At 48.9% G+C, this 15390-nt stretch overlaps 2 protein-coding genes across 9 annotated transcripts; both read left to right on the top strand.

The window, feature by feature from the left end:
• Window positions 1-648: 648 nt before the first annotated feature.
• Window positions 649-8634, top strand: DCAF11 (DDB1 and CUL4 associated factor 11). 8 transcript variants are annotated; one of them, XM_077127116.1, is made up of 15 exons: window positions 649-778; window positions 1251-1567; window positions 2472-2599; window positions 2857-2984; window positions 3245-3309; window positions 3624-3724; window positions 3957-4103; window positions 4308-4362; window positions 4715-4783; window positions 5107-5164; window positions 5264-5449; window positions 5889-6042; window positions 6481-6633; window positions 7591-7697; window positions 7799-8634. In XM_077127116.1, exons 2-15 carry the CDS (start codon window positions 1545-1547, stop codon window positions 7931-7933), a joined length of 1509 nt encoding a protein of 502 aa, XP_076983231.1. In that variant the 5' UTR covers window positions 649-778; window positions 1251-1544; the 3' UTR covers window positions 7934-8634. The 8 variants fall into 8 exon arrangements, with proteins under 8 accessions (XP_076983231.1, XP_076983224.1, XP_076983229.1 ...); XM_077127109.1 differs by having other exon boundaries at window positions 1251-1590; XM_077127114.1 differs by having other exon boundaries at window positions 653-778; window positions 1384-1590.
• A 127-nt stretch (window positions 8635-8761) lies between these two features.
• FITM1 (fat storage inducing transmembrane protein 1) lies at window positions 8762-14599 on the top strand. Its single transcript, XM_077127129.1, has 2 exons — window positions 8762-13573; window positions 13962-14599. Exons 1-2 carry the CDS (start codon window positions 13302-13304, stop codon window positions 14572-14574), a joined length of 885 nt encoding a protein of 294 aa, XP_076983244.1. The 5' UTR covers window positions 8762-13301; the 3' UTR covers window positions 14575-14599.
• The last annotated feature ends 791 nt before the right edge of the window (window positions 14600-15390 follow it).

Below are 15390 nucleotides of genomic sequence, written 5' to 3'. Positions count from 1 at the left end.
GCCCAGTGAGGGGAGCACCGCGAGGACAGAGGGTCTCGCGAAAGTGCAAATCCCGGAGGACCAAGGGAACGGGGTGTGGGGAGGAGTGGGGTGGGGTAGCACAGGCGACAGTTGCGTCAGGGAGTGTGTGTAAAGTTCGCGGAGCCCAGCTAGGGATCATCTAAAAAGTTGCCGATCCTACAAGAACGAGGCTTCCGGAAGCTAAAGCCAGGTGGGTGTGGAGGATTGGAATCCCCAACTGTAACATGAAGACATCCCAGGCGAAAGAAAATGCACTTCATACTTAGGGCAGGGCCCAGTGAAGCGAAAAGAGAACTGATCAAGCGGAGATTTCGGCACTGTCTGAAAAGTGTGAAGCCAAAAGAATTTAGGGACACACAGAAAATGGTAACCCTTGCTAAGACGAACCGCTATCCGTTTCTTTTGCGCGGCTTCCTCTCTGCCATCAAATCAAGTTCCGTGGTCTGGGAGCTAGAAAGCAGCAGATTCCGGAATTTACTCCCTGCTCCCTAGGAGAGCGAACGCCCCTTCTCCATTCGTGTTTTCTCCCTGCCTCAGACCCGCTCAGACCCCCATAGGCACTTTCTCCCGCCCACCTGTCAATCACTGTGCTCCGCTACCCAGTCAGCAAGCCCAGGGGGCGGAGCCGCCGCGGGCGTCGCGTGACGTCGGCGCTCGGCAGGGAAGCCGGCAGATGCGTGACGGACGAGGCGCATGACGGAGGAGCGGTTGGCAGACGCTGCGGCTGCAGTCGTTGTAAACAAGGCCTAGCGCAGCTGTAGGTCCCGCTACTGCTCCTGGCTAGAGGGTGGTTTCGCGCGGGGTAGTAACCGCCGACTTCAGTAGGAGGTGCTTGGCGACTTCCTCCCTGCCTCTCTCCTTGGCGAACACACCCCCGGCACACCACGTGGGCGTGAGGCAGGGGAGGAGGGGGTCGAGTTCTAACTTCATTGGCTGTCGATGCTGCCGGCCTGCGCAAGAGAGTGCCCTTATTGGTCGGTAAGGGGGGCGTCGGGGGTCTCTGACTCTTCAGGCTTCTGATTGGTTAGGTGAGATAAGCTAGTGAGGCGCTTTCTTCCGCGAGCCTTTTAATTGGTCAGCCAGACAGGTTACCTGGGAATCCGCCCCCCCCCACAGGGACTTTGATAGGTGAGTTTGGGATAGAAAACTGAGAAATTCCTCTTCGAAGGATTCTTTGGTAAACTAGGGTATCGCCCTAGGCTTCACTTTCTGTTTTCTGTGCTTCACAGGACTGGGGAAGGTTTGTGTTCCTGAAACCTTGGGAGTTGTCACATGCTAAAGAGAAGGGATCACAGTTCCTAGGAAGGCGTTCTCTTCTCTGGAGACCCTAGTATTTCTAGAGCAGGCTTTGCTTTCACCAAGGAAGTGACAAGAAGAACCCCAGCAGAGGTCCTGAGGATGCTGTGACCAGAAGATGGGATCAAGAAACAGCAGCAGTGCAGGATCTGGGTCCGGAGACCCCTCCGAGGGCTTGCCCCAAAGAGGGGCTGGCCTGCGAAGGAGTGAGGAAGAGGAAGAGGAGGATGAAGATGTGGATCTGGCCCAGGTACTGGCCTATCTACTACGCAGGTAACTTACCTTCTGGTGTGTCCTCACCAGGTGCCACCACAGACCCTTGCTCCCAACTCCAGGCAGGGAAATCATAGAAGTTAGGAAATGTAACTAGCCCAGGGTGGTTACTCTGAGGGTCTTCCCCTCCTGGCCAGCCCTGGCTTCAACTCCATATCCAGTAGGAGTGGTTCTTACCTTGGCTAGGGTAGGTCACTAGGGGAACCCGTTCTTGTGTTTGAAGGGGCAGTTCAGGGGAGTCTCACTGACTGTGACTACATGCATGTATTTCTATTTAATCTATTTTCTGAGTAAGTAAAAAAAAAAGGGCCCTGAGGGATAAGGAGTGAAGTAGGAGATGAGGAGAAGTGTTTGGGAGGGAGGAGTGGAACTTTAGTAAAGCCATTGACATTTGATATGAGATCCTGTGGATTTACTTGAAAAACAAGTTTAAATTGACCTAACTCTAACCCTAGTCTTGAGGCAAGAATGGCTTGTAGGAGATGACCACCAAGAATTAACTGGAAAGGGGTGCGACTGGCTTTGTTTCCTGGCTTATGGTTAGGGAGAAGACAAGCCCAGGAATCCCTTCAGAATACTGTTTTATGTTGGGCTTCTCAGGCTGAAGCGCAGAAGGAAATGCTGTCAGAATTTTTTTCTCCATGGGAAATCCACTTAGTTCTCTACTCCTGCTCTAAGAGTAAATATCAATTTACATGACTTACAGGAGACGGAAAATAACAGGCAAGGTGTAGTCAGTCTCCAGCCCTCAAAGTGGGGACAGTACTAGGGTTTGAGTTCACATGGTCTAAGAGTGAAGTGGGCACTGACTCTGAATTTGGCTGGGCTGGGGAAAGGGATTCCCGCCTTTATCGTGGGGGGGGGGGGGGCTCTCTCCACAGAGGCCAAATGAGATTGGTGCAGGGAGGAGGAGCTGCAAATTTACAGCTCATCCAGGCCCTCTCTGACTCTGAGGAAGAGCATGACAGTGCCTGGGATGGTCGTCTGGGGGACCGATACAACCCACCTGGTAAGAGTAAAAACAGATTGAGACCCTAAAATTGGAAGATTTTAATTAGAAAACCTTTTGTGTGTATGTGTGTGAGAAGAATCATGGGTTAGACTGAAAGAAGATGAGATAATTCAGGGAATGAGGGAATCTTTGTAACCCCCAGTATACTCAGCCACATTGGTGAGGCCCATCTTCGTCCTGTTTTGGACACAGTTATGCTAACTGCCCTCTGGAGCTAGAAGACCTAGGGTGAAACTTATCTTTGGTACTCATAGTGGATGTGACCCCTGATACCCGGGAGCTGGAGTGCAACGAGATCAAAACACAAGTGGAATTGGCCACAGGGCGGCTGAGACTTAGGCAGGCAGCCCAGGAACACAGCTTTCCTCGAATGCTGTACCAGGTAGGTTTCTTCATCCCCAACCAGCCTGACACCTGGCCTGCCAGGGTATCCAGAAGTTCTTGCTACCTCCCGAGAGGAGGGAGGTAAACCCTCCAAGGAAGTCTCACATGCTCATGCTGGGGAGTTCTTGGCCGACTTGTGTCAAGGTTATGTGTAGTCCATTTCTTTAGCAAGAGCAATGTCTTTGGAGGAGGGGTCTTGGTGTGGCTTTAGCGGCCCTCTGTATCTGCTAGCAATATTCACCAATCCCTTCCATTTAGAGACAACGGGGCCTCTGCCACCAAGGAAGCTTCTCCCTTGGAGAGCAGTCTCGAGTGATGTCTCAGTGAGTATGGGGCTCAGTGGAGAGACTCTAAGGGCCAGATAGGTCTTATCCCCTGTACTTTGAAGGGGCAGGTGTTAAAAGATCTCAGAGATGTTAAGGTTACAGATTAAATGGGTTGCAGCTTTGAGAGTAAACAAAGTGGAAAAGTGTAGAAATAAAGATGATAATAGATAGGGTGAAAGAAAAGGGATTATATGCCAAGCCAAAAGGAAAGAATACCTTTATGCTGGTATTTCTGCCCTGTTAGGATCCTGTTAACTAGGGCACTCCTCACCCTGAAGTCCCCTCACCCTCATTTTCCGTGTGTTTCCCAGCTTCTTGCCCAATGATCTGGGCTTCACTGACACCTACTCTCAGAAGGCTTTCTGTGGCATCTACAGCAAGGATGGTCAAATCTTCATGTCTGCTTGCCAAGGTACCAGACCCTGGCCCCACAAGCTGCCCTTGCCTGAAATAGGAAACATTCCTCCTGACAGAGGCTAGAAAGCCCCAGACCCAGAGAGCTCAGACTCTGTCTTAGGAGGCTTAATCAGAATGTATTTTTTATGATAAAAGAAAGATTCCACAGATAGACTGAGTGATAGAGGGCTGATCCAGGAGAATTAAGGGGGTGTTCCCGTAATTCTGCCTTATTCTCACTTGCACAGACCAGACAATCCGACTATATGACTGCCGTTATGGCCGCTTCCATAAATTCAAAAGCATCAAGGCCCGGGATGTAGGCTGGAGCATCTTGGATGTGGCCTTCACCCCTGATGGGAACCACTTCCTATACTCCAGCTGGTCTGATTACAGTGAGTATGCACCAGACTTTCATTGTCTCTCTATCCTGGGATCTGAGTTTTCCGTACTCCCGAGAGGACTCCATGCCTCATCTTGGAAAAATCATTCCCAGGGTACTCTGATATCCTTGCTCTTTTTTGCAGCTCTTCCCTAGCTTCACTTCCATGAGTCTTCGCCCAGTCCTGAAAGATTCTTGTTTCTCTTGCTTCTCTTAGTTCATATCTGCAACATCTATGGGGAGGGAGACACACACACGGCCTTGGATCTCAGGTACTGCCTTCCCTTCCTCATCCGACTCATCAGAAACTTCTTAAGGAGGGCTCTTCAGAAACAAACTTCTTGAACGGGAACCTGTTCTTAAGGGAAAAGTACATTGGTTGCAAGTTTCTCTGTGGATTCCTGGGAAGAAACTGCCCATCCTGTCAGCCAGAAGGCCTGTGTAAAATAGATGGTTGCAGCATCATTTCTGGGTTCTCAATGAGGTGATCTGCATTCTGGCACATGTTGACAGGACTTCTGTTTTCCCTTACAAGTGTGCTTTACAATCCTCAAGTGATTCCATGTAGATTAACAAAAGTTGAAGGGAAGTCTATTTACCTAGTTCATTCTTCGCTCCTTTCAGGCCAGATGAGCGTCGCTTTGCTGTCTTCTCCATTGCTGTCTCCTCAGATGGACGAGAAGTGCTAGGAGGGTGAGTATTTGCAGGAGATGGCTCCCTCAGTTAATGAGATAAGCTCTCCTGTTAGACTGCACTAGACACCCCTACCCAGCCCTTCTTTAAGGTCAAGGTTGACAAGTTGCTTCACCTCTTAGTCACCATTTCCTCAGTACCAGGTGGCAGGTCTCAAACTTCTGTGCAGTCAGACACAGCTAACTCTTCTCTCTCTTCCTGTATGAGGTGAGACAAGGGGCTTGCCCCTCAGCAGGGCTTCTCAATAGACACTCTCCAGAGTACACATAGCATTGCTTTTCTTGGTCCTGGCTCCAGGACCCTCTTTATCTCTTCCTTTTCAGTGCCAATGATGGTTGTCTGTATGTCTTTGACCGAGAACAGAACCGGCGCACCCTTCAGGTATTGTTCCTCAGACTTAGAGCCTCTGGCTCCTGGTCCTTGCTCTGTGAGAAGACCTAGAAGGAGGTTGTAGACATACTGGTCTCTTTCTCCTCCTAGATTGAGTCCCATGAAGATGATGTGAATGCTGTGGCCTTTGCTGACATAAGTTCCCAAATCCTGTTTTCTGGGGGTGACGATGCCATCTGCAAAGTGTGGGATCGACGAACCATGCGAGAGGATGACCCCAAGCCCGTGGGTGCACTGGCTGGACACCAGGATGGCATCACCTTCATTGACAGCAAGGTAAGCAAGACAGGCAGGACTGCACCACCAAACTACTAAGATTCTGGTTCTCCAGGAGGACGTAAAAGCGGTGTGGGAGCTTGCTGAGCTCTTTATTACCCAGCGTCTATAAGAGCTAGAGTTTAGGGAAGGAGCTTAAGCTAGGAAACATGAGATCCATCTGTACCACCAGTCCTCAAGGAATAGGAAAGAGCTTTCTATACCAGAAAAATAGAAGAGCATCTACTGTAGAATAGAAGAAGAGACCCAGCCACGTTGAGTGAAGAAGGAAAACTTAGCTAGGGGGTGAGATCCAAGGCAGAAAACTGAAGGTGCGCTCACCTGGAAGAGGAAAGAACAAGCAAAGTCAGAGGACGAGTTCTTATGCCTGAATTAGAGGACTGATTAGCACCAATATTTGCAAGCTCTGATGCTTCATTACCCAACTTTGGATTCACAGGGTGATGCCCGGTATCTCATCTCCAACTCCAAAGACCAGACTATCAAGCTCTGGGACATCCGGCGCTTTTCCAACCGGGAAGGCATGGAAGCCTCACGTCAGGCTGCCACACAGCAAAACTGGGACTACCGTTGGCAGCAGGTGCCTAAAAAAGGTGAGAGCAAAATGTATACCCTAAGATCTGGAGAGGTGAGAATCAATAGTAGTACTTGAAATACTTAACCACTGGTAGGGCCTGCATATGGATGTGGTCTCACCCTGGAACTGAGTCCTGGAGATCCCTAATCCATCTCACTTTGCCAAGTGTTAACCCTTTACTTGTTAGACCTTAGGGAAGGCCAGGGGTTTGCTGGGTTGGGGGCAGGGGTCACTCAGGATCACCAATACAGAGGTATTTCAGTATCTTGACAACCAGTAGGGCCATACCGGTAAACACTGGCTGATGTATTCACCAGTACGGTGAAGATAGGGCCACCAGGGGGGCTTGGAAAGGAGAGTGTGTCTGAGCATCAGTCTTTGCCAAGGACTGGTGGTGCTGAAGAATTCAGAAACAGACTCCCTAATTTGGGGCTCTCTTTGTGTCCCTCCCCAGCCTGGAGGAAGCTGAAACTCCCAGGGGACAGTTCCTTGATGACCTACCGGGGCCACGGAGTACTGCACACCCTCATCCGCTGCCGGTTCTCCCCTCCCCACAGCACTGGTCAGCAGTTTATCTACACGGGCTGTTCTACCGGCAAAGTGGTTGGTAAGGAGATGTCAGAACAGGGGGCCTGGGAAAGGGCAGGAATCTTCCTCCGGTATTCCATCTCTAACCACCTTCAAAAAGCCCAGCGACAACTACAAGTGAAATTTAATTTAGCTTGGAGCAAGGAAGGCTTCTACAGAGAAAGAGAAAACATTCTATTCACTAGCATTTTAAATAAAGAAATGAAACATGGAATTGTAGTTAGTAAATAAACAATAAATTACCAAATATATATTTGGTAATTTTCCTGTTTTTTATTCAGTCAAGAAAGGGGTTCAAATGAAATGTAGGAAGGAACAGAGGAAAAAAAAATGCCACAGGGCAGTGCCATAGTGGCTCAGCAGGCAAAACTCTTGCCTGCCATGCCAGAGACCCAGGTTATATTCCTGGTGCCTACACAGGCAAAAAAAAAAAAAAAAAAAAGACACAAAATCAGCAAGTACTAGAAAACAGACACAGTGAAGCAGGAAGAATGCACAAAAAGAAACACAAACCCAGATACAGGTATAAGGAATGTGAGACAGTGCTGTGCCTAGGGAGGCCGTCAGATAGAGACCCATGCAGAAAAAGTGAATGATGCATCCAGTCTAGGTAAGGAAGACAGCAGCCTCACACATCTACAGAGGAGTTCACTTTCGTGGTACCTTCCATATCTTGTGGGCTTTCTAGAAAATTGCTGCTGAAAGCTTTAAACCACCTAGCATTTTCCTAATTGTAGGCCCTGGGAAATTTAGCCAAGGGCCCGAGATACCTACCCTCCACTAGCCCACACTTTCAGCTTGAGGCAGAGAAAGGACCAAGGAAGAGAAACTGAGAAATAACAGTACTCTGGTATGAGTATTGCTCCCCTGGGAAAGTGGAAAGTTGCCCGAGATAAGCAGTGCTGCTCAGAGAGAGGTGAGGGGTACATTGACATTACTTTGGCAGTCCCTCTCCACTCTGGTCTTTCCTGGACAGTGTATGACCTCCTCAGTGGCCATATTGTGAAGAAGCTGACCAACCACAAGGCTTGTGTGCGTGATGTCAGCTGGCATCCCTTCGAGGAGAAGATTGTCAGCAGTTCGGTGAGGTTGCAGGGTCTGGGGAGGCCAGTGCTTATCTGGGTCCTGGGCCTGGGAGGCAGGGGACACTCCCTACTAACTACTTGCCACTGTCTGCCCTGCAGTGGGACGGGAACCTGCGTGTGTGGCGGTACCGCCAGGCCGAGTACTTCCAGGATGACATGCCAGAGTCTGAGGAATACCCCAGTACCCCCGCCCCAGTCTCCCACCCCTCTACAACCTTTTCCTCTCCCCAGTAGATGTGACCTCCAACCCCATACAAGGATGAGTGTCTTGACAAGTTCATTGCCTCCTCCCTTTCTCCCTTCTGGGAGATGCTTAGAGAAATTACCGGCATTGGACTGGGAGAAACAGAAGCCCAGGCATCTGGTCCCCTTCTGAGCCCTGGAGGATCTTCCCCACAAGGCGGAGTAGCAGAGTGGACTTGACTCACATGCTCACACCCAATTGGCTTGGGTCCCTATCTCTGCCCAGGGTCTTACACAACTGCCATTATCTGGGGTGTGGCCTCTGCCAGGAGGGGAACTGTCCTGGGTGTTTTTCAATCATGTTTGGATGTTAGGTATTGGCTCCTAGAGTAGTATGCCTGAGGCCAGTTCTGATCTGGCCTGCCAGAAGTCTGTACACCCTGCCAGGCCCATTGCCCAGGCCTTCAGGTTGAGGATTAGACTGTCCTAGTCCTTCTTCCTGAGGTTTTAATGGCTAGAGCTCTAGTCCTTTGGGGGCGGGGCAGGTAGCTAAGAATGTTTTCTTAACACCCTCCTGGGGTGAGAATTATGTCTTCTCACTCATGTCTGGGTTTTGGGGGTAGAGCCAGGCCCTCCCCTCCTAGAGTGTCCCATCATGTTGGAGGCCAGCAGCTTCAAGGAGGGAGGTTGAGGTAGGACTCCTTTGTCCTCACTGGCTTTGGCTCCCTCAATAAACTCCCTGTGGGAACCTGGCTCAGTGTCTGTCTCTCACTCTTGGTCTTTCTTTCTCACTCGCTCTTTCTTTTCTCCTCTCTGAGGTCTTTCAACCTCTCACTTCAAGAAAAAAATCCCCAAAAAAGCTTTCAGGTATGCTCCTCTGTGGAGGGAATTACTCTGTTCACATCCCAAGGTGAAAGAAAATACTAAAATTATTTGGTTAGCTGGGCTTTGCAGTAAAACTCAGAAACTTCCCAGCAAGTAGAAACAGAGATAGCAAGAAAGTCCGCACATTTTAGATTAGAACCCAGGAATGCCCACATTAGCTCTTCTCTAGGGCAGGCCTAGAGCTAATGCAGTCTACAAAAGAAGCAGTCCATGAATGCAGAGTCAGGGATAACCTTTTTGACACTGACACCAGACGCCATCCTTGGTCCTTCCCATAAAGGATCTCATCCACTCTCACATCCACCCTCTGTACTACTGAGGAAACAGGCATGCACAGATCAGGGAACATGCCCTCAAACAATGGTCAGTGGGAAAACTAAGAGTCACATCCAGCTTGATCAAATATTTCCACTACATTGCATTGCCATTAAGGCAGTTTTCAAACTGGTTATTCACCACCAAGGATACTGTTCTAGTTTGCTAACTACCGGAATGCAATATACCAGAAATGGAATGGCTTTTAAAAAGGGGAATTTAATAAGTTGCTAGTTTACAGTTCTAAGGCTGAGAAAGTGTTCCAATTAAAGCAATTCTATAGAAATGTCCAATCTAAGGCATCCAGGGAAAGATACCTTGTTTCAAGAAGGCCGATGAAATTCAGGGTTTCTTTCTCAAGTGGAAGAGCACACGGTGAACACAATCAGAGTTTCTCTCTCATCTGGAAAGGCACGTGGCAAACACAGCATCATCTGCTAACTTTCTCTCCTGGCTTCCTGTTTCATGAAGCTCCCTGGGACGCATCTTCCTTCTTCATCTCCAAAAGTCGTTGGCTTGTGGGCTCCCTGCTTCCTTGGTGTGTTAGTTAGATTCAGTTGTCAACTTGGCCAGGTGAGCATACCTAATCTTGTTGCTGCGGACATAAGCCAACGGTATGTGAACCTCATCTGTTGCTAATTACATCTGCAGTTGGCTAGGAGGCGTGTCTGCTGCAATGAGTGATGTTTAACTTAATTGGCTTGTGCTTAAATGAGAGAACGCAATGTAGCACAGCCTAGCAGCTCAGCATTCCTCATCTCAGCACTTGCAGCTCAGCCCAGGCCTTTGGAGAAGTCACCCCGGGGAAAGTTGTTGGAACCCAGGGGCCTGGAGAGAAGACCAGCAGAGACCATCCTGTGCCTTCCACATAAGAAAGAACCTCAGTGGAAAGTTAGCTGCCTTTCCTCTGAAGAACCAACAAAATAAATCCCCTTTTATTAAAAGCCAGTCCATCTCTGGTGTGTTGCATTCCGGCAGCTAGCAAACTAGAACACGTGGCTATATCGTTCTTTGTTCTTTCTGAATCTCTCTCATTCTCCAAAGTGTCCTCTCTTTTATAGGACTCCAGAAATTTAACAAGATCCACCCAAATGGGTAGACACTTGTTACCTAGTCCATCTTAACAACCACTCTTGATTAAATCACATCTCCAGGAAGATGATCTGATTACAGTTTCAAACATACAGTATTGAATAGGGATTATTCTGCCTTTATGAAATGGGATTTAGATTAAAACATGGCTTTTCTAGGGGACATACGTCTTCAAACCAGCACAGGTACTCAAATACTTTCATGGCAAGAGGTATGTCAGATAGCTTTAAAAGAAATTTTTGAGGTCCTTGGTCACTGTATGTCCTTTATAATTATTTAAAATTATGATGAAAAATTCCATGTCAACTGAAAAAATGTGTGAGGGGGTCTATAGGGCTTCGAAATTCTTTATTATTATTATTATTATTTTTTACATGGGCAGGCACCAGGAATCAGACCCGGGTCCTCTGGCATGGCAGGCGAGCATTCTTGCCTGCTGAGCCACCGTGGCCCACCCTTGAAATTCTTTTAAGAGAGTCCATGAGCAGGAAGTCTTGAGGGCCACTGTGTTGAGGTATGGTGTGGTAAAATATTAGGCTTTAGGATCTGGAAGGAACCGTTTTCGTTAATCTGTCTTGATGAGTTTAAAGATGAGGAAACTGGGGACTAAGGAGGGTTAGTTGATTTTCCCATGGTCACACAACTGGGCCCTGACCTATATGTCCTTGCTTGCCCATTCCTCTCACTACTTCATATAGCCACCACTGTGCCCTGAAATCCCACTGCCAATTTTGAGGAATAAATGGAAACAAAAAGTGATCTCAGAACACATTGATTTTCCTTATATTGATCTGCTTAGTGTGAAAACATCCTAGATTTCCTTTTCCACCTGCCCTTTTTCAGTCTCCCTCTGACACTTTACCTCAGATTTGTCACATTCACCCACAACCTATACTACCTCCAGGGTGCCAAACTAAGATAAAATTAAAATTATTTAGTATCCTCAAAGCTTTATTAAAGTGCCATGAACCATCCATGCTTCTCATTAAGAGATACATTTCCAATACAATTTTTGTTTATTGTCAAAATTTGTGAAACGTCTGTTGTACTAATAATACATATTGTCCTATTAGTTGCAATGAAAATTCAATCAAGAAGAAAAATGTTTTAGTTTCTAGGACCTTATGGTCACAGGAAAGTTTTAGAAATTAAGCTTTAAATTATATACTTATTTTTTTGCAGAGAAGTGTGACAAAATGGTCAATAAAGACTTTTAAGCATAAAAACATATTAGAATAAATTCTGTGGGTGAATAGAATAAATATATACTATCTGAGTAAGATGAACTTGTCACATATTTGTTAATGGATAATGGTGAGGTATCAGATCATTACAGGTTATCGATTCCATTGGAAATATTTAAAAGTATGATATGTTTTGCTTTGAAATGTCAGTATATGCAATATATAGGAAATTTTGTCCTTTGCAATTATTTAAAATTATGATGAAAAATTCTATGTCAACTAAAAAATGTGTGAGGGGGTCTATAGGGCTTTTGAAATTCTTTTAAGAGAGTCCATGAGCAGGAAGTCTTGAGGGCCACTGTGTTGAGGTATGAGGTGGTAAAATATTAGGATCTGGAAGGAACCGTTTTGATTAATCTGTCTTGATGAGTTTAAAGATGCAGAAACTGGGGACTAAGGAGAGTTAGTTGATTTTCCCATGGTCAGACAACTGGGCCCTGACCTATATGTCCTTCCTTGCCCATTCCTCTCACTACTTCGTATGGCCACCATTGTGCCCTGAAATCCCATTGCCAATTCTGAGGCATGATGGAGACAAAAAGTGATCTCAAAATACATTCATTCTTTCTTTCCTTCCTTCCTCCTTTCCTTCCTTCCTTTCTTCTTTGTCTGTCTTTCCTTCCTTTCTTCTTTCTCTCACTTTCGTTCCTGCTTTCCTTTCCTTCCTTCTTTCTATCTCTTTCCTTCCTTCTTTTCCCTTGTTCCTTCTTTTTTTTCCCTCTTTCTTTTAAAATTAGTTGTTCTTGTTACTTCAAAATAAATATCATTTTTCCAAAATCAAAACTAAAGATGAACACTTAAGGGGAAAAAAAAACAGATTGAGTAATGGGGACTTCTTGGGTAGATTGCTGTCTGTTCTGTTGCTTCAGCCCCAGTGGTCAGGATTGGAGGCCAAGATAGCACCATGAGGCCCCAGGGGTAATTGCTTGGAACACAAAACCTAAGGCTTCAGTGGGCTCCAGGCTGGGGATTTTCCTTCTTGGCTCTCCCATTCACCCACTCTTACCTGGGGAAAACCTATTCTTTAGGGTTTTTAGGGTTTCGCCCAGGCCACCACCATCTCATACAGCTTCCCTTTCTCAGGACATTTGAATTTTATCTGTTGACCATCATAATAAACATAAATGAATGATGCTCCCTTATGCATTGCACAGCACCACAGATTACAAAGCAGCCCTGGGACCAGACTAGCCCCTTAGAGCCCTTTTAGATCAGTCAGAAGCTGGGCCGGACCATGCCCCCAGGGTTCACAGTGCAGTGAAGTAGGCAGCCCTACTGAGCTGCCTCCCAGGGCCTGAGTTGGAGACAGTGCTGTGTACAACCACCTTGCAGCATCCTGACAGCATTGGGCTCTTGTACGCATAACCCCAGGAGAGGGGGCCAGGACTGCACTGACGATGAGGCAGACAGATTTTTTTCAGTGCCTTCTAAGGTTTGATCATGATCCTTGATGGAAGGGGGATTTGGGCTGACCAAACAGGCAGGCAGAACCAAGTAGGCTGTGGATAAGGATAACCCTGAATGGCAGGCCTGGCCCTGAGAGATGAACTAGAATATGATTGGAGCTGGGAACACAGACCTGTACGTCATGGGGACACCAGGGCTAACGGAAAAGGGCACAGGCGGCTGTCAGGACACAAGCTACCACACCAGAGACCAGGACCCTGCTGACGTGGCAGTCCTCTGCCCCAGCCTCACTTCCCCATTCCCCCATAACTCTGTTCCCTCCCCCCACCCCTCGCCCCTGCCTGTCAGCTGCTAACAGGGCTCTGCCCTGTGTCTGCCACACCTGTCACTGCCTGTCCGTGTCCGGGGGTGGGGGCCCCATCAGCCCCTCCTCAGCTGCCCGGCAGAGCAAGCAGTTAGTGGGGAGGGGAGGGAAGATGGAGCGGGGGCCAGCGGTGGGGGCAGGGCCAGGGCTGGCTGCCGGGACCCGGATCCGGGCACTGCTGGGCTGCCTGCTCAAGGTGTTGCTCTGGCTGGCCTCTGCCTTGCTATACTTTGGAAGTGAACAGGCTGCTCGCCTCCTGGGCAGTCCCTGCTTACGGCGCCTTTACCACGCCTGGCTAGCAGCAGTGGTCATCTTCGGTCCTCTTCTGCAGTTCCATGTCAACCCTCGGACTATCTTCGCCAGCCACGGCAACTTCTTTAACATGTGAGTCAACTCCAGGCTAAGGGAACCGGCTCCCTACACTCTGGGATTCGAGCTCCCTCCCCCAGGCCTCTGTCCTGCCAGCCTAAACACTAAAAATAGGCCAGGAGGTTGAAAAGAAGGTGGGCGGGGGGAGGGAACAGAGTTATGGGGGAATGGGGAAGTGAGGAGCAGGGCTGAAGGGGAAATGCGGATCCAAGAAGGCTAGGTGGTCCTCTAGGGAGATGGCAGCGTTTCAGTGGTCGGGGGTTGTGGAGGGCACGGGAAACAGAACCAGTGATGATGTGACACTGGACGCAGAATTGTGGATAAAGCAGAGATGGGGACACAGACCAGGGTGGGGAGATGCAGCTGGGGGGTCTCAGTGGTCTCCCCTCTTCTCTGCCCACAGAAAGTTTGTGAATTCAGCGTGGGGCTGGACGTGCACCTTTCTGGGGGGATTTGTGTTGCTGGTGGTGTTCCTGGCCACACGGCGTGTGGCGGTGACCGCCAGGCACCTGAGCCGACTGGTGGTGGGGGCAGCCGTGTGGCGGGGGGCCGGCCGGGCCTTCCTGCTCATCGAGGACCTGACGGGTTCCTGCTTCGAGCCTCTACCCCAGGGCCTGCTGCTCCACGAGCTGCCTGACCGCCGCAGCTGCCTGGCAGCCGGCCACCAGTGGCGGGGCTACACGGTCTCCTCCCACACCTTCCTGCTCACCTTCTGCTGCCTGCTCATGGCTGAGGAAGCAGCAGTGTTCGCCAAATACCTATCCCATGGGCTCCCGGCTGGTGCCCCACTGCGCCTTGTCTTCCTGCTCAACGTGCTGCTGCTGGGGCTCTGGAACTTCTTGCTGCTCTGTACCGTCATCTACTTCCACCAGTACACCCACAAGGTCGTGGGTGCCGCCGTGGGCACCTTTGCCTGGTACCTCACCTATGGCAGCTGGTATCATCAGCCCTGGTCCCCAGGGAGCCCAGGCCATGGGCTCTTCCCTCGTTCCCACTCCAGCCATAAGCACAACTGAAAGAAATAAAGGACAGCACGCCTGACTCTGGGTCCTCTCATCATTTGACCGGGGCTTGGGAGGGATGGGAAGGGTAGGACGACGGCCTGGCACCATTGGAATTCTTTAGGCATTCCTTGCTGGCACCATGAATGTTCCTTTTCCTGGGACATCCCTCCCACTGTCAGCCTCCTGACCCTCACAGAGCCATCTGGGGTTGGGATGTCAAGGAATGGTGCTGATAAGGCAGTTAACAGCGTCCTTGAGTGTGGGTATCATTTTGGGCTGAGCAGATGCTCCATCCCAGCCCCATCCCTTCCTGGCCCTGCCCCCCATACACTTACACACACACACACACACACACACACACACACACACACACACACACACACACACACACACACACACACACACACACTGAATCTCTCCTCTGACCTCCTCAGGACCTTGCTTCTCTGGGCACCCCACTCAGGGGCTCTTCCTCAAAGAGAGTCTGGGCGTGTTCATTCATTTAACAAATATTTATTGTGCCGAGCAACATTTCATGCTATGAGTGAGAGAGTTTCTGCTGTAGAGGAGCTTATGGGCTACAAGGAGAGGCAGATGACAAACACAAATAACAGCAAATGCATTGTGCTTCTGGACCAGCCAGACACCTGTCTAAGTTTATACATTCTTTATGTAAATTCACACATTTATTCCTCATCACAACACTTTGAAGTTTAGTAGTGTTCCCATTGTACAGTTGGGAAAACTGAGGCCCAGAGGTTAAGTAACTTATTACAAATTAGTAAATAGCAGAGCCAGGATTATTAGCCCAGAACTATATGGGCGTAT

This window comes from Tamandua tetradactyla, chromosome 14 (genome assembly GCF_023851605.1).
Source record: "Tamandua tetradactyla isolate mTamTet1 chromosome 14, mTamTet1.pri, whole genome shotgun sequence".
Taxonomy (NCBI): domain Eukaryota; kingdom Metazoa; phylum Chordata; class Mammalia; order Pilosa; family Myrmecophagidae; genus Tamandua; species Tamandua tetradactyla.
This window is presented reverse-complemented; position numbering and strand designations above follow the sequence as displayed.